We start from the raw sequence: 16,257 nt of genomic DNA, 5'->3' as shown, positions 1-16,257 counted from the left end.
TCTAATAGGTTTGATATGAATACTTTATGTTGGGTTTGTAAAAGAGAACACTTCTTTCATTTCCTATGAGATATGGAGAGCTTCTTGGAAAAAAATAGTTTCATCTTCTTCTTCTTCTTCTTCTTCTTCTTTAGTAAGATACCAAGGATTCTTTGGTGAGACGCCAAACAAACTCATGGTGTGAAGCCTTGAGATAAGTAGCATACTTTTATTATTTGTCATCTATTGATTTACCATTTTTCTCTCTTCTCTTTTAGTTTTTCTCCCATTACCCATCTTGCCAAAACCCTAAACCTATCTTGCTATTTTCTTTTTTTTCACCTACCTTCTACCCAAAACCCCCAAAATATCCATTAAAAAAATTCTCAACCGTAGAAATATCATTCAAATCCATCCATATCCCGTGGCTCTCTCATTATGTCTCAAAACTTATTTTACACCTTCCCGACACCCTTCGAAAACCTCTCGGCACCCTTCGACAACCTCCTGGCATATGTCTACACCACCCCGTGGAATTATTTCCGCACCCTAATCACATATTTTAAGAGCCAAAATCCTATTTTTCACCCTGTATCATCAGATTTGGTATAGGAGAGAAATATCAGTTCAACATTCGATTGTTTAACATTCGATCGTCCTGCATCATGAGGATTAGTTGCCTTATTCTAGATTGTGGATTGCTAAACATGGTAGCAGAGCACCGTGAATCTTGAAAATAGATCTATTATTTACCCAAAACAAAACAGGGGAAACAAACTTTCATCTGTCAATGGAACTGTTCCAAGTCTTATTACAATCCCATAATAAACCAGTTTTTGGTACTAGGAACCTTTACAACCATGTTGAGTGTCTGGAAGCTAGGAATTTTTTTTCATGATAAATTAGTGTCTCCAAGTGGTGAGAGAGGGTAGGGAGGGTGGGAGGAGAAAGATTTGAGGGGGCACGATTGAGATAAAGGTGAGAAGTGGCTAAAAATCAGGAAATAAAAAAGTAGTGTTTTTTGTTTCCTGATTTTTAGCCACCTCTCACCACTTGGGAGACACTAGTTTATCAACTCAACTCAACTCAACAAAGCCTTTGTCCCAAACTAGTTGGGGTAGGCTAAATGATTCCTTTAGAAAAATTTCATGAAGAAGGTGAAAGGAATCTATACGGCTTTAATCCTGGCTCTAGTTGGGTTCTTCTACGTGGATTATTTTCTTCCATTCTATCCTATCCAAGGTCATGTTCTCTGTTATATTCCTAACTATCAAGTCTTTCCTCACTGTTTCTATCCAATTTGTTTTCGGTGTGCCCCTACCTCTTTTTACTACATCAATTTGGCACGAGTCGCCTCTTCTCACCGGAGCATCCAAAGGCCTACGTTGGATATGTCCAAACCATCTTAAGCGGTGCTCTCTCATCTTTTCCTCAATTGGCTCCACCTCCACCTTCTTACGAATGTCTTCATTTTTAATTCTATCAAACCTTGTGTGGTCGCGCATCCATCTAAGCATTTGCATCTTCGCTACACTAATCTTATACACATGCTGCTTCTTGGTAGCCCAACATTCTGAGTCGTACAGCATGGCTGGTGATGGCGGGCGTCGGACAACTACTCTAACGGTGAAGAGAATACACAAAGAAAAAGCTAGAAAGGTTGTGAAGGTTGAGAACACTTCACAGATTTGGAGGAAACTCCAACAGTTGAGAGCAAAAACTCTTCACAAAATCTTTGGATGGTCCATCCACATCGTGTAAGCCTCTGCAATCCGATCATACGATCCTGCATTAGCTGGCGTCACAGCTATCGTATAAAACTTTCCCTTCAACTTGGTAGGGATTTTACGGTTGCTTAGAACTCCTAAGGCAAGCTTCCACTTCAACCAACCTGCTCTTATTCTATGGTTAACATCCTCTTCAATTTCTTCCTCCTTATGTAGAATTGAACCAAGAGAGCGAAAGATATCCCTCTTAGGTACCTCCTATCCAGTCATATTTATTACATCCTCGTCCCGCCTCCTTACATTACTAAAATTGCACTCCATATACTCTGTCTTAGTCTTACTCAGTCTAAAACCTTTGGATTCCAAAGTAGTTCTCCATAACTCTAACTTAGCATTTACTCATGCTTTGGTTTCGTCGATTAATACAATGTCATCTGCAAATAACATACCACGGCACCTCATCCTGGATACCCTCCGTAAGCTCATCCATAACTAGCGTAAAAAGATAAGGGCTGAGAGCTGATCCTTGGTGCAGTCCTATTGTCATTGGAAACTCACTAGATGTGACATCCGTCGTTCTGACACTAGTTACTGCTCCATCGTACATATCATTAATCACATCAACATATTTAGTAGGTATTTTTTTCCTTTCAAGGACCCACCACATAACACTCCTAGGAACCCTATCATACGCTTTCTCCAAATCATGGAGACACTAGTTTATCATGGAAAAAAAATCATGGTAGCCAAATGTGTGCCCTTACATTCATCAATGATTAAACTGTACAGCTATTGCATGTTTTCAAGCTAAAGAGAGGTGGTCTATGGGACAGCATGAATGCCTTCATACAAAGTAATGACATCTCCTCCCAAATCACTTATAAATTTGCCCCTTCCTATGCGTAAAATGTATTGAAAATCAAGGGTCTTTAGGAAGAAAATAATAACAGGATTTTTTATACGAGTAACCAAGAGACAAAGCATCTCTTTTCCCGGTCGCTAAGCTGGGTTGTAGTGGGGGCCTAGTACAAGGTTAGTAACATAAAAACAATTACCAGTCAACTACAACATATCGAGTGTCCTACATGATTTTAGTGAACAACCAACAGGAACAAAAGTTGTTCAAACTTCTAAGCCATTAAAAACAAATTGTAAAAGCCAGAAAGCAGGAACCGAACCCAGAATAGAAATTTCACCTAAAAAATGCAGGCATAATACGAGAGAGGATCATTTTAGTGCCAACTTTGAAGCAGAAATATATTGACAAGAAACAATTACGGTCAAGTAAGGGCCAAAGCAACTTCCTACAATTAACTACTTAGAAAAGAAAACCCATTTATCATGAGAAAAAAAAGGTCAAAAGGAAAGAGAAATGCATTAATTAGATATGACCTTCAAAAGGAAAGAGAAATGCATTAATTAGATATGACCTTCATTTCAGAATTACCTTCAACTATATCCAACTCCCCATTCCGAATAAAGTTCGCTGCCATTTCATGCAAAGATGGACTTATCGAAGATTCTACCGACTCATAAATTTGGATGCCAGAGTTAGTCAAAACATCATTTGCACTGGAAAAATGCATTTCCACCATGGAAGCTTTGGCTGAAAAGAAAGCATCTTCAGACAATCCATTCATTTGTTTGCCATGATCTTCTATAAATGGATGAAGCTATCAAGAGAAGTCTCAGAGTCATTGTACAATGAGAAGCTAATGTATGAAACTATAAGAGAAAGAAAAACCTGATGATTCATTTTCACAACTACTGCTAACATCTTGATTTTCATCTGAATTTCTCTCTGTATTGTTCTCAACTTTAATTGGGTTCATGAGAAGTTCTGCTATTAGCTTGTATCCCCTCCGCCTCACAATGTTTGCAAGATCTTTCCTACGAGAAAAAACGACATGAATTGAACCTTAGACAGGCTGCCAAAAAAGAAGGGTTACATTAATCATACATGATAAGGAACTTAATTATTAAGTGCACAACCAAAATTCTTAAAAACGGTTCCAATAACTTGTCTATAGTATCTATACTACAAATTTATAAAATTTAAATGCAGGGAAGGGTAATGATTGAGACTTGAGAATCACCATCGGCACAGATGGAAGAAAAATGGGCAATCAGTAAAAGAAAAAATATCGAAAAATATCCCTACGAACCTTGAATTTTTTTTCAAAACTTGTAATGAATAAACGGTAGCAGGAATTGACTCGTTTAAGTATCCAGAATCCAAACTTAACCAACCCAAGCATAATATGTGAATAAGAATATACGCCATTTACAAGAAGAATAAGATCTTGAAAGGGATTAGTCATATTTAATATATAATAGAACAGGACAAGCTCTAATAGGCTCACTACATTCTAATTACATTTGTTATATTCCTAAGAACTACTGAGCCAAAATTATCCAAACAGACACTCCTACAAACATACCCGAGGCGGCAACGAAGCCTAGTGTCCATAGTTGGCTAGCTTTGATAATTAAAGTGAACAGTGGGAATCCAATCATTTCTAACCTTCAAAAATGCTTCTCTTCAACAAGCTGGATCCTTGTGTAATCTTTTCTCACAGATTAGGAGATCACTGGCTAGAGAAGATAGTTTTGCAACCATTAAAAAAAAGAGTGAGAGTTTTGCAATAGCTCGGTCTAAGAAACTAATGTGGATGATGACCTTTTCAAGGAGAGTAGCGAATTTATTGGTTGATGATTCTCAATGCCTGCAACATATTTGAGTCAGAGTTTAAAATTTCAACCGAAATGGCACGTCTCGGCCAAAATATTTCAGTTTCGTCCAAGCCCGAAACAAAATTCACTATGAACTGGATTTTTACAAGAGTTCGCCAAAATTTCTTTTTCATCCTTATTTACAAAAAATTCTACTTAAATTTTAAGGATTTCCCCTGAAATTTTAAAAATTTCCACTGGAATTTAAAGATTTCCACCAAAATTGCTGAAATTTTCACCAAATTTTAGATATTCCATGAAAATTTTAAAAATACCAAAAAATTTAACCTAATTTTACATGATTTCGGTCAAAGTTTCCACCAAAACCAAAATATTTTTGTTTCGATGGTGGGTGAAACTGACACCAAAACAGAAATTTAAAACCTTGTTTGGAATACTCCTAAAAAAGATGGGAGCTTAGACAAGCATAAACGGAATCTCAGGCCGCATTAAACTCGAAAATATTTACTTTTTCAATTTGAATCTCCCAAATACCATGTTTTGATATAAGTAGACCCAAGTTCAGCCACTAACAAGCTTGAAAGAATTTAGTGATATCCCCAAAGGAGTGGAATATGTCTTAATAGGAAAATAATGTGCCAACCAAGGAGAAGAGTACTAGGATTTAAGAGGTCTAATGGATTTTGATACTTCCTAGGTTGCTACTGATGAATATGACTTGTGGATTGCCATCATCAAACGCTAAAAAGAATTGTTTGAGATCTGCTAGCTTCATCAAGTAGGCAGAGCAACTAGACCCAATATGGTGGACTTGAAGAGATAATTGAAATCCCAATAGGCAACACAAGAGGGGGGTGGGGGGGTGAATTGGGTTATTAAAATTTTTGCCCTAATTAAGTGTAATGTTAAAACCAATTTTAACACTTAGCAATTATAAGTTCAATTAGGGGATTTTGAAATCAATACAAGTCTAAATCTAACCCTTGTTCAAATAATTATAAACACAAAGAAAGGTTAGATATTACCCATCACCACAAGAAGAAGGAGAAAGAAGATAGGAGACGACGCAATCATGTATAGTGGTTCGGTCACAAACGAACCTACTCAACTACCCAAATACTTGGTCTTTCCTTGGGATTTTCTTTCACTATATGAGATTCCACACGCTGAATCTCCTGGCTTTACAATCAACTCCGCCAAGGGAACAAACCCCCTTTATATAAACCGCGTCCAAGGAACAATCCCTTTTCGCGAAACCGCCTCCAAGGAAATCACTCCTCTTTGCAAACCGCCTCCAAGATAGTGATCCCTCTTCGCAAACCGCCTCCAAGGAAATCACTCATCTTTACAAACCGCCTCCAAGGTAGTGATCCCTCTTCGCAAACCGCCTCCAAAGGAAAAGCTCATCTTCGCGAGTACAATGAATAATAAGGAAGTTTAAGCTCTCTCAAGCCTCTAAATAGGCAAATAATACAATGAATAGCTCACCAATCACTCCAAATGATTACAAATAAAAGCTATAAGGAGTGCCTCTTGACAAGAAGTAAATGCAAGAATAAGGGCACAAGAGGAAGAAGAAGTCATTTTGATTTTCAAGAGTATAAGCTTTAGGGTTTGAAAAATGATAGTTCAAAAGGCACTTTGGAAGGTCTTGAATGAGGTTTAAATAGCTCAAATGTTTTTATGACAGTTTGGGGGCAACACTGTAAATATTTGACCATGAAAAAGTAAGTCGCCCAAGCCCAACGGCTAGTTTTCCAGACCGGGCAGTCGACCGGGGTACGGCGGTCGCCCGCCCTTATCGAGCGCTTCTTTTTAATTTTGAAAGTTAAGCTTCCGCAGTCGACCGTGGTTATCGCGGTCGCCCACCGAGGGCTTCCTGTTTGTTTTATTTTTTCATTCAAAACCTATCCGCGGTCGACCGAGCCAGTGGCGGTCGACCGCCAAGACCTTTCTGGATTGCTCCAATAAATCTAGAAGCATATCCGCGGTCGACCGGGATGGCCTCGGTCGACCGACCAGCTTTCGAAAGGTGATTGCTGGAATTCCAGCAACCCTTCCGCGGTCGCCCGGGGGACCCCGATCGACCGGCCCTGCTTTGAAATTTAGTTTTACAATTTAAAACCATGGGGCAATGGGCTAAGGTCTTTAGGCTTCTTTTCTATGTTTTCAAATACCTTTTTAAGATTGTCAAAGTATGTTTGAAAAAGGTTTTGAAAACATCAAATCATGCAAATAACTCAATGTCAAGAGTACTCTACTAAACACTAAAGCCTAATGAACCTTAAGTCTTCTTGAATCTTCGTCTTCTATGTACTAGCATGAAGTACTCACTTGGAAGAGTCTTCTATCTTGCTTCTGTGCTTGTGGTTTCCTTGAATCTTCAATGGTTGTAGGATGACCACCAATGCTTGACTTCCTCCAAGTTGAGCCATTCTTCTCTTTGCTTGGCATGTTTGTAGGATCATTGACTTGAGCTCTTCCGAGGATGATGTTTCCAATATGTGTACAAGCTCGTTGGTTCATCGTGCATGTTAATCCGCAAGTCATGTGTTGAGTTGTGTTGTGAAAATGGCAATATAACATGTACAGTTCATGTCTAAAGCACAACACTACGAAACAACACATTAGTCCATAAAGACTAATCAATTTGAGTTTGCTAGCATCAAAACAACAAGGTAAAGAAGATTAGTTGAACCACCCTTGGGCTTACAATCTCCCCCTTTTTTATGATGGCAAACCAAATCGATTAGGAGGCAGGAGATATCAAACTAATAGACAAATACACATCAAAAGATATAAGCAATGAAGCATTGCTCCCCCTCACTATATGCACAAATGTAATATGGCAACATAAAGCTAGAAATGCATATAGACTATGGACTACCTAATCAATTCAAAATTCTCCCCATTTTGGCAGCAGCAAAAATGAAGGTTTTAACAGTGAAAGTTCAAGATATAGTGCCAAGCAGTGCAATAGCTACTCCCCCTATCTACTTATCATGGATATGAGATGATTCAAGTGAAATATGCATGATAAGAGCAATCAAACATAGAGATATAAGAAATCAGTGTAAAACATTCCTATGTTTGGTCTCAGGTAGAGCTATGTGGATGGGCATAGGTAAAGGATGTCAAAATACGAAAAGCTACTTTTATGGCCCATGAAACTAATGATGATATGACATTTAAGCTCATCTAATGCTTATCAAAAGGGTTTTACAAGTATCATACATCATAAGCAGTTTTTTTTTTTTATTTGATCTATAAGATGCAGATGTTAAGCACAACAAATGGGGCAATGGATATTATGAGCACATCACTATGGTCTATATAAACACAAGGATGAAACAATTTGGCTCTCCCCCTATGTATTTGTCATTGGCCTTTGGTAAACTTATAAGGCAAGGCATGACAATACAAACTGGCTATGGATATGACAGTGAGTGACTAGCCAGAGAAACTTATCATGGAAATTGGGTGCAAATGACTTATAATGCACATGATACGTGTATTAATTCATAGGAAATGAGATGATCAACTGAAGCACTATCCTATGAATGGGAGTTCTAGAGAGTTTTCAGAATTTGAACTCTAGAACAAGATACTTATCACTGGAAGAGATGATACATATGAGTTCATCCAAGATAAGTCTAAATCCTAAAATGATGTGACATTGAGGCTCAGGCTAAGGGAACTTGTCATAAATGAGAGCTGATCTCAGAATAAAGGCATGAGATAAGACCCAACTACGACACAAATGGAGCAATGAGGCTCCAAATGAGTATACTTATCATATGTAATGTAATACCCATATCAAACACATATGATAAGACAGAAAGAACAGATATTACATATATAGCTCCCCCTTTGTTAGTGACTCATACAGTGTATGAATCCAAAGGGCTGTCCAACATAGAGTCACCAAGGGTTTGAGAGGTGATTAGTTGAAAAATAACCCTTGGGCTACAATTACATGTTTGCTAAAGATGCTCAAATGATATCAAGTGTGGTGAGATATCGTAGGAACACATGCTCCCCCTTACTATGTGCATATAATTTATATATAGCAATTCAAGACACACATGACTTATCATGGTTAAGATGCTGGCAAGAAGCCAAAGTGGTTAGATGCATTAATTAAAGTGATGGTACCGTTCCTTCAAGAGAAGGCATGAGCACCTATTGAATAGCTTTTAACTTTAAAATTTAACATCTTTATCATTCAGCTAATACCATACAGGGGGTGGTAAATACATATAGAGTGTTATACTTTTTGTCACATGAACCACGCACCTAGGAAAATGAATTCGACCATCTAAACATGTTATCGTAGGACAAGCAACTCTATCATAGTGAGCACAACTAGTTCTTTTAAGATTTTCTATAAGATGCAAACTAGTTTGCATCTAAGTAGAGGAAATATCTAATTATATGAGATTTCCAAGGTTTGGATTCAATTTCATCTATCCCTCACAAGTCTTTCCAATGTGTTTTAATGGATTAAACTTTATTAACACAGCACATTTCATTACAAGTTTTCTTTTTAAAGCCAATTATATGCAAATCTTATTTTTAGCACACTTTTGGCTTTTTAGGCATAATCTCATAATTTTAATGATGTTCAACTTGCAATAAAGTCATGAGATACAAGTTTGAGTATATGATGGAAGTTCAAATAACTCAAACTTACAGTGATCTAGCTTGGGAGTCTTTACTATGATATACATACATCTGTAACTTTTTTTTTTTTGAATGATTTAAACATTGAAGTACAATCAACTAGAGTCAAAGAGATCAATTTACTTTAAAAGTATAGCATCTAGCATCCGAGATCACAAAATATATAACTTTTACGCACAAAGTGACTAGATACAAGATTTTTTTATCACAATCAAGTGCAAGGTATCTAGTAGCATGTATAAATGATACAACATTAAAGTATAACCCCTAAATCTACTAATGATATGAAATTGTTCAAATAGAGGGTTTTGGAACCCAAACCAACTTGGTTCCAACAAGGTTTGTTCTATGCAATGAGTTTTTTTTAATCCAAACAAACCTATATGATTTTACAAATCTAAACTAACATCTAGATTTGTAATGCCCACAATAATCATATGATAAGAAGCTAGTAGATGAAGAACAAACATCACTACAAGAATATTTATGAGCACAAGCATGTTTAGTACTTTCTTGTAGTTTGTGAGCTTCCAATAAAAGATTTTCATTTTGAGCTTTCATCTCTTCAAATTCGTTTTTCAATTTGTTCACTTCAAGAGATGTGTTAATTTTTAATTCTTCTTCTTTCATTCTCAAGGTGTAAAGATCTGCAATTATTTTCAAATTTTCTTCTTCCTTTTTACTGGATAGCTTGAGTTTGTCATTCAATTCATAGTTTGTAATTATTAAGTGCTTATTTAACTCAAGCAACTTGATTTCCTTGATTTTGTATTCTTCCAAATTTTCTTCCAATTTCTTTATTGTGCATAACATAGAGTCAACGGATTTTTTTATTACTAAATCCTTTTTGTTTCTTTCCATTAAATCTTTATTTAGCTCATCATACTTCATTTTAAATTACTCACTTTCATTTATGATATTTTCAGTGTTTGGTGAGACAATTTTACTTGTATTGTACTTGTAAAGATTTTCAAGTGTGTTCCACAAGTCCTTTGCATTTTACATGAAGATACATTATCATATACATTTGAATTTAATGCACAACATAATGTAATCATAGCTTTACAATGCAAGGTGAAGTTTTTGATGTCCTTTTCATTTGGCTTTTTGGTGTTGAGAAAAGTATATCCCTTTTCTATTGTTTGTCAAACACCAAAACCTAAACTCTTAAGATATGTCATCATACGGATCGACGAAGATCCATAATCCGAACCATCAAATATGGGTAGTCTAGATGCCATTGGTTGCCTTGGATCTTTTACTCTTGAAGGTTTTCAAAAGAAAGCCTATGTAAGAGCCTTAGCTCTGATACCAATTAAAATCCCAATAGGCAACACAAGAGGGGAGTGAATTGGGTTATTAAAATTTTTGCTCTAATTAAGTATAATGTTAAAATCAATTTTAACACTTAGCAATTATAAGTTCAATTAAGGGATTTTGAAATCAACACAAGTCTAAATCTAAACCTTGTTCAAATAATTATAAACGTAGAGAAAGGTTAGATATTACTAATCACCACATCAAGAAGGAGAAAAAAGATAGGACACAACACAATCATGTATAGTGGTTCGGTCACAAACGGACCTACTCGACTAACCAAGTACTTGGTCTTTCCTTGGGATTTTCTTTCACTATATGAGATTCCGCACGTCGAATCTCCTGGCCTTACAATCAACTCCTTCAAGGGAACAAACCCCCTTTATACAAACCGCCTCCAATGAACAATCCCTTTTCACGAAACCGCCTCCAAGGAAATCACTCCTCTTTGCAAACCACCTCCAAGGTAGTGATCCCTCTTCGCAAACCGCCTCCAAGGAAATCACTCTTCTTTGCAAACCGCCTCCAAAGTAGTGATCCCTCTCCGCAAACCGCCTCCAAGGGAAAAGCTCCTCTTCGAGAGTACAATGAATAATAAGGAAGTTAAAGCTCTCAAGCCTCTAAATAGGCAAATAATACAATGAATAGCTCACCAATCACTCCAAATGATTACAAATAAAAACTCTAAGGAGTGCCTCTTGACAAGAAGTAAATGAAAGAATAAGTGCACAAGAAGAAGAAGAAGAGTCCTTTTGATTTTCAAGAGTATAAGCTTTAGGGTTTGAAAAATAATAGTTCAAAAGGCTCTTTGGACGGTCTTGAATGAGGTTTAAATAGCCCAAATGTTTTTATGACCACTTGGAGGCAATACTGTAAATATTTGACCAAGAAAAAGTAAGTCGCGCAAGCCCCAACGACTAGTTTTCCAGACCAGGGTGGTCGGCCGGCGTATGGCGGTCGCCCGCCCTTATCGGGCGCTTCTTTTTAATTTTGAAAGTGAAGCTTCCACGATCGACCGTGGTTGTCGTGGTCGCCCGCCGATGGCTTCCTGTTTGTTTTATTTTTTCATTCAAAACCTATCTGCGGTCGACCGAGCCAGTGGCGGTCGATCGCCAAGACCTTTATGGATTGCTCCAATAAATCCAGGAGCATATCCGCAGTCGACCGGGATAGCCTTGGTCGACCGGCCCGCTTTCGAAAGGTGATTGCTGGAATTCAAGCAGCCCATCCGCGGTCACCCGGGGGACCCCGGTCGACCAGGCCTGCTTTAAAATTTAGTTTTACAATTTAAAACCATGGGGAAATGGGCTAAGGTCTTTGGACTTCTTTTCTATGTTTTCAAATACCTTTTTAAGATTGTCAAAGTATGTTTGAAAGAGGTTTTGAAAACATCAAATCATGCAAATAATTCAATGTCAAGAGTACTCTACTAAACACTAAAGCCTAATGAACCTTGAGTCTTCTTGAATCTTCGTCTTCTATGTACTTGCATGAAGTATTCACTTGGAAGAATCTTCTATCTTGCTTCTGTGCTTGTGGTTTCCTTGAATCTTCAATGGTTGTAGGATGACCACCAATGCTTGACTTTCTCCAAGTTGAGCCATTCTTCTCTTTGCTTGGCAGGCTTGTGGGATCTTTGACTTGTACATCTTCCGATGATGATGTCTCCAATATGTGTACAAGCTCGTTGGTTCATCGTGCATGTTGATCCGCAAGTCATGTGTTGAGTTGTATTGTGTAATGGCAATATGACATGTAAAGTTCATGTCTAAGGCACAACACTACGAAGCAACACATTAGTCCATAAAGACTAATCAATTTGAGTTTGCTTGCATCAAAACAAGGTAAAGAATATTAGTTGAACCCATGGGAACCCTTGGGCTTACAATAATTGAATTAATAGAAAAATAAAAGTATGAAGCAACATCAGCAGGAAAGAGTGTAAATAACTATTTCTTATATTATCTTAAATAAATCTAAAAAACTTTTGAAATCTATAAACCTACCTAAAATTTACTTAAAAATATCACTTGCTTTTGCTAGCCTAAAAAACTTAGTCAAATATCTCTAATTGCTAAACTCATTCCTCATAACTATAGAGACACAACATTACCCTATCTAACAGATCTATTCACCTTTTTTTCAAAATAAAACATAAGCATCTAAAACAGGAAAACTCCCTCCTGCTCTCCCTTTCTCTCACCTTTTTTAGAAACCATCTCTCTCTCTCTAAAAGTCAAAGCTACTCCCCAACGTCCCCCTCTCTTTCTCATCTTCTTCTACAAAACGGACAAAAACAAAAGAAAGAAAAAACTGTGTCCCATCTTCTCCTCCCTCTCCTCTCATCTCATTATCTCTTATAAGTTATAATAAAGAGACAACAACAAAAAAGAGGCCAAAGCCCTCAAGTATTACCATATTTTTCTTCTCATTTCTTATACAATCTCAAATTGGGACAACACATTGGATAGCGCATCCACAAGATCCTCACACTGGGCCCCTGCGGGACTCCACACTCCTCATTCACATCAACGTTGAATCCTCCATCAGCGACAGTTATGGCAGAATGCAAGGATCAGGGAAGCAATAAAGCCCTTTTATTGATTTATTTTATTATTAGTATTTGTGTACGAATAGTTCCTTTGATTTTATATATTTGGTTCAAGATTTAGTAGTTCACCATTTGTTTCGCAATTTAGGGTCGAAGCTTATCTTGATCCAGAACAGGCACGATCTGTGGACGATCATAGGTCAACTGCAAGATATCGCACCTTTGTCGTAAGAAATTTGGTCATATGGAGAATTACGAAATAGTCTATGGTAGCCAAATCAAGTGTCGAAGCAGAGTACAAGGCTATGCCCCATGAAGTAGCAGAAATCCTTTGGTTAAAGATCATGTTATTACATTGAAGGTATAATTAGGCAGTACCATGAAGCTTTACCGTGACAAGAAGGATGCTAGAAGTATAGATCACAGTCCAGTACGGCTTAAACACTTTGAAGTGGGCCAAGATTTTACCAAAGAGGTAGATTCTCAAGAAGTGTGTCTGTTGTACATGAAGATTGGAGATCAGTTGGTTGATGTAATGACAGAAGGGACGATAAGATCCAAGTTGGAAAATGTTTTGGGCAAGCTGGGCAGTTCTTGAGAGCGATGTTGACTTCTATCATATTGTAGACCTATGGGGGCATTTTAGTCTATTGTGTACGACTCAATGAAGTAAAAGAAGTAAAAAAGGGTTAAAGCCCCAAGTCATGTTTGACAAATTTTTCACTCTTCCTCTCTTCCCTTCCTTTTTTCTTCTTCCTTTCTTCTCCGAAACCCTTTTTTTATAGGTAAGCTGGGATCAAACCCCCGATCTCACCCTTTTTTTATAGGTAAGCTGGGATCAAACCCCCTGACCTCACTGTGAAAGAACACAGTCTTTACCAACTGAGCTAGAGGCTCAACCCGTTTAATTTTTTATTATTTTGATATTGTGGTATGCATTACAAAGCACGAACAAACCCTTGTAAACCAAGCTTGAGGAATTTTTTCTTTTCCTCACTTCCTCTCTTCCCTTTCTTCTCCTTTTCTTCTTCCTTTCATCTTCTTTGATCATCATTCACACAAGTTTCAATCATTCACACAAGTTGCAGTTTTCAACTATATGTACTGCTGAAGCAGGCTCTAACCTACAACACAATTTTTACTAAACACTCCTCAGCAGAAAAGCGATAGGCTGGCCTAGTAGGGTTCTAAAATATTCTATACAGCTTCTTCAGCACCTAATCCATCCAAAACTTGTGAACCTCGGTTTAAATCATTGTCCAACCAAAACCCATCATCTGCCTATTTTTGTTGGCCATATTCATTATGGCTGCAGGGTACAGTGAGTCCCCAAAGTTCTCATTTAGGCCCTGTTTGAATTGCAAAAAAAAGAAACATTTCTGAGCGAAAAAAAAAAAAAAATTCCTTCTACAATCTTGAGGGAAATGAGATCATTGTGGTTAATTTAGAGGGATGCCATCATAAATTGAAGGTCCCTCTAGATTAAATTTGAATATGAATGATTCAAGTTATCTTTCGTCAAGTGTAAATAAAGTAGGAAATTTTAAAAACATGTTTCCTTTCCAAACTTTTCCAAAAAATTCATGCCATCCAAACAGGGCATTAGAACAGACAACCCCAAAATTTTCACTAAAACCAGGAGAAGAAGGACAAAATATATAAATGTAACTACATATAAAATAGCATATTATAAAAATGCAATGAGCAGAAATATGATGCAACATAGAAGCAAAGATAGTAATCAACCAACCTTCCATGTTTGGATAGCTCCTTGAGCGAAGGGGCGCGATTTTCTGGAAGCCCATTCATGGATATGAATTCTTTGAGATCATTGCAAAGTTCTTCATTGCTTTTAATAGGCCTAGTTCTGGATTTCTTGCTTTCCCTTTTGCCCAAATACCATCAGAACATAAGACAAAAAATAACAAAAAAAGAAGAACAAACAAAACATAAAGACAAGCATCTTGGCAAGTAACTTTGAGAGAAAAGAAATGACTTGGGTTGAATAGAGAAAGATAAAAAAAACCTGGAATTGTTGCTTGAACAAGCAATGATTAGGTTTCTGCAAGATGGGATTTGAAGGGTTTCCCATTTGGGCTGTTCTTCTACCTTGAGAAAGGGGCCAACAAAGTAAGAGAGCCTATGTGAAATACATGAAAAGCTTGAGAAGTGACATAGGGCCATGTAAGAGACGAGGAGAGTAGAGTGGAACTAATACATAAATGTAAAGGAGGCGAGCTTTCTCCAATCTTTTTAGTTTTGAGGCTGCCGTCTCTCTTTTTTCTTTTGTTTTTTAGTGATCAGTAGCAAAATGATACTGTCTTGATGACCAAAAAGTGGCATTAGCCACCGTACACGTGGCATACTGGTTTACTCTCGTTTAGTGATCTGGATCGTTGATCTGGTGGGTCAACAGGGTGCTCATTTGTTAGAAGGAATGGCATTTTCATGATTCATCAACCTTGATTAGATGGCAAGGACCATTATATTTGACCCCCTTTCTTCCCCAGGCCACCCCTTGTAGGGTAAAATCTAGGGGTGCAACTTGGGTCGGGAAAACCCGACCCGCATCAACCTGACCCGAAAATAGCATGGGTCGGGTTTAGAAATCTTGGGTCCTGGATAGGGTTGGGTTTTAGTTTAAAAATCCGGCTCAATCTTGGGTTTAAAGAAAAAAACCCGAAATCCGAAACTGACCCGACTTATGTTGGTGTACTACGACATTTTAATTCATCTCTTGAATAACATAGCAAATTACTTTTCAACATATTGATATAATTGTTTTCATTGAGGTGATCATTAGGGCTTCAACTCGGGTCGGGCGGGTCGGGTTTTGAAGAACCCAACCCTACCCGAGAAATATCTCGGGTCGGATTTTTTTCCAGAAAACCCACGATTCCCAAACCCGGCCCTACCCATGATAAATCTAGGGTCGGGTCGGGTTTTTTTCATTGACACAATTTTTTAAGGAAAACTTTTGTTTGGCAAGGCAATTCAACTCATAGAAGTAGAAAAACTCAAGCATGGCAAACTCTTTAGTGCATTAACTAATAACTAGTCCAAAGAGAATAAATTGATGCATTACCAAATGAAAATGATTACACTCATATGAGATAAACAACAAACTATTTAATGCATTAACTATTTAGTTGAAACTTGAAACCCTAGAGCTAAAGGGGGGAAACGAACAGAAGATGGAAAGAGTCGTTGTGATTGCGTGTGTGCGTTCGTGAGTTTTCACTTTTAAAGTAACAAAGTTTTAGAAAAAAAAATACATACTATAACTTAAGTAACTCGAGTCGAGTC

General features: G+C 37.4%; 1 protein-coding gene across 6 annotated transcripts in view; it reads right to left on the bottom strand.

The window, feature by feature from the left end:
* LOC143854189 (5'-AMP-activated protein kinase-like protein) overlaps window positions 1-15,221 on the bottom strand; it is an 84,615-nt gene extending 69,394 nt beyond the window's left edge. Inside the window, exons 1-4 of one of the 6 annotated variants that reach the window (XM_077364031.1) lie at window positions 14,978-15,221; window positions 14,702-14,836; window positions 3,451-3,596; window positions 3,154-3,363 (exon numbers count right to left, since the gene is read on the bottom strand). In XM_077364031.1, coding sequence (XP_077220146.1) covers window positions 3,154-3,363; window positions 3,451-3,596; window positions 14,702-14,836; window positions 14,978-15,135 — 649 coding nt within the window. In that variant the 5' untranslated portion in view covers window positions 15,136-15,221. Of the gene's footprint in view, window positions 1-3,153; window positions 3,364-3,450; window positions 3,597-14,701; window positions 14,839-14,977 lie in introns of those variants that run through there. The other 5 variants (XM_077364030.1, XM_077364027.1, XM_077364028.1 and 2 more) reach the window with 5 other exon arrangements.
* Between the last annotated feature and the right edge of the window lie 1,036 nt (window positions 15,222-16,257).

Source organism: Tasmannia lanceolata, unplaced genomic scaffold (genome assembly GCF_043159265.1).
Source record: "Tasmannia lanceolata isolate RefF3 unplaced genomic scaffold, GAP_Taslan_0.1 ptg000020l, whole genome shotgun sequence".
NCBI lineage: Eukaryota > Viridiplantae > Streptophyta > Magnoliopsida > Canellales > Winteraceae > Tasmannia > Tasmannia lanceolata.
Note: the sequence above shows the minus strand (reverse complement) of the source record. Positions and strands in the feature narration are given on the sequence as shown.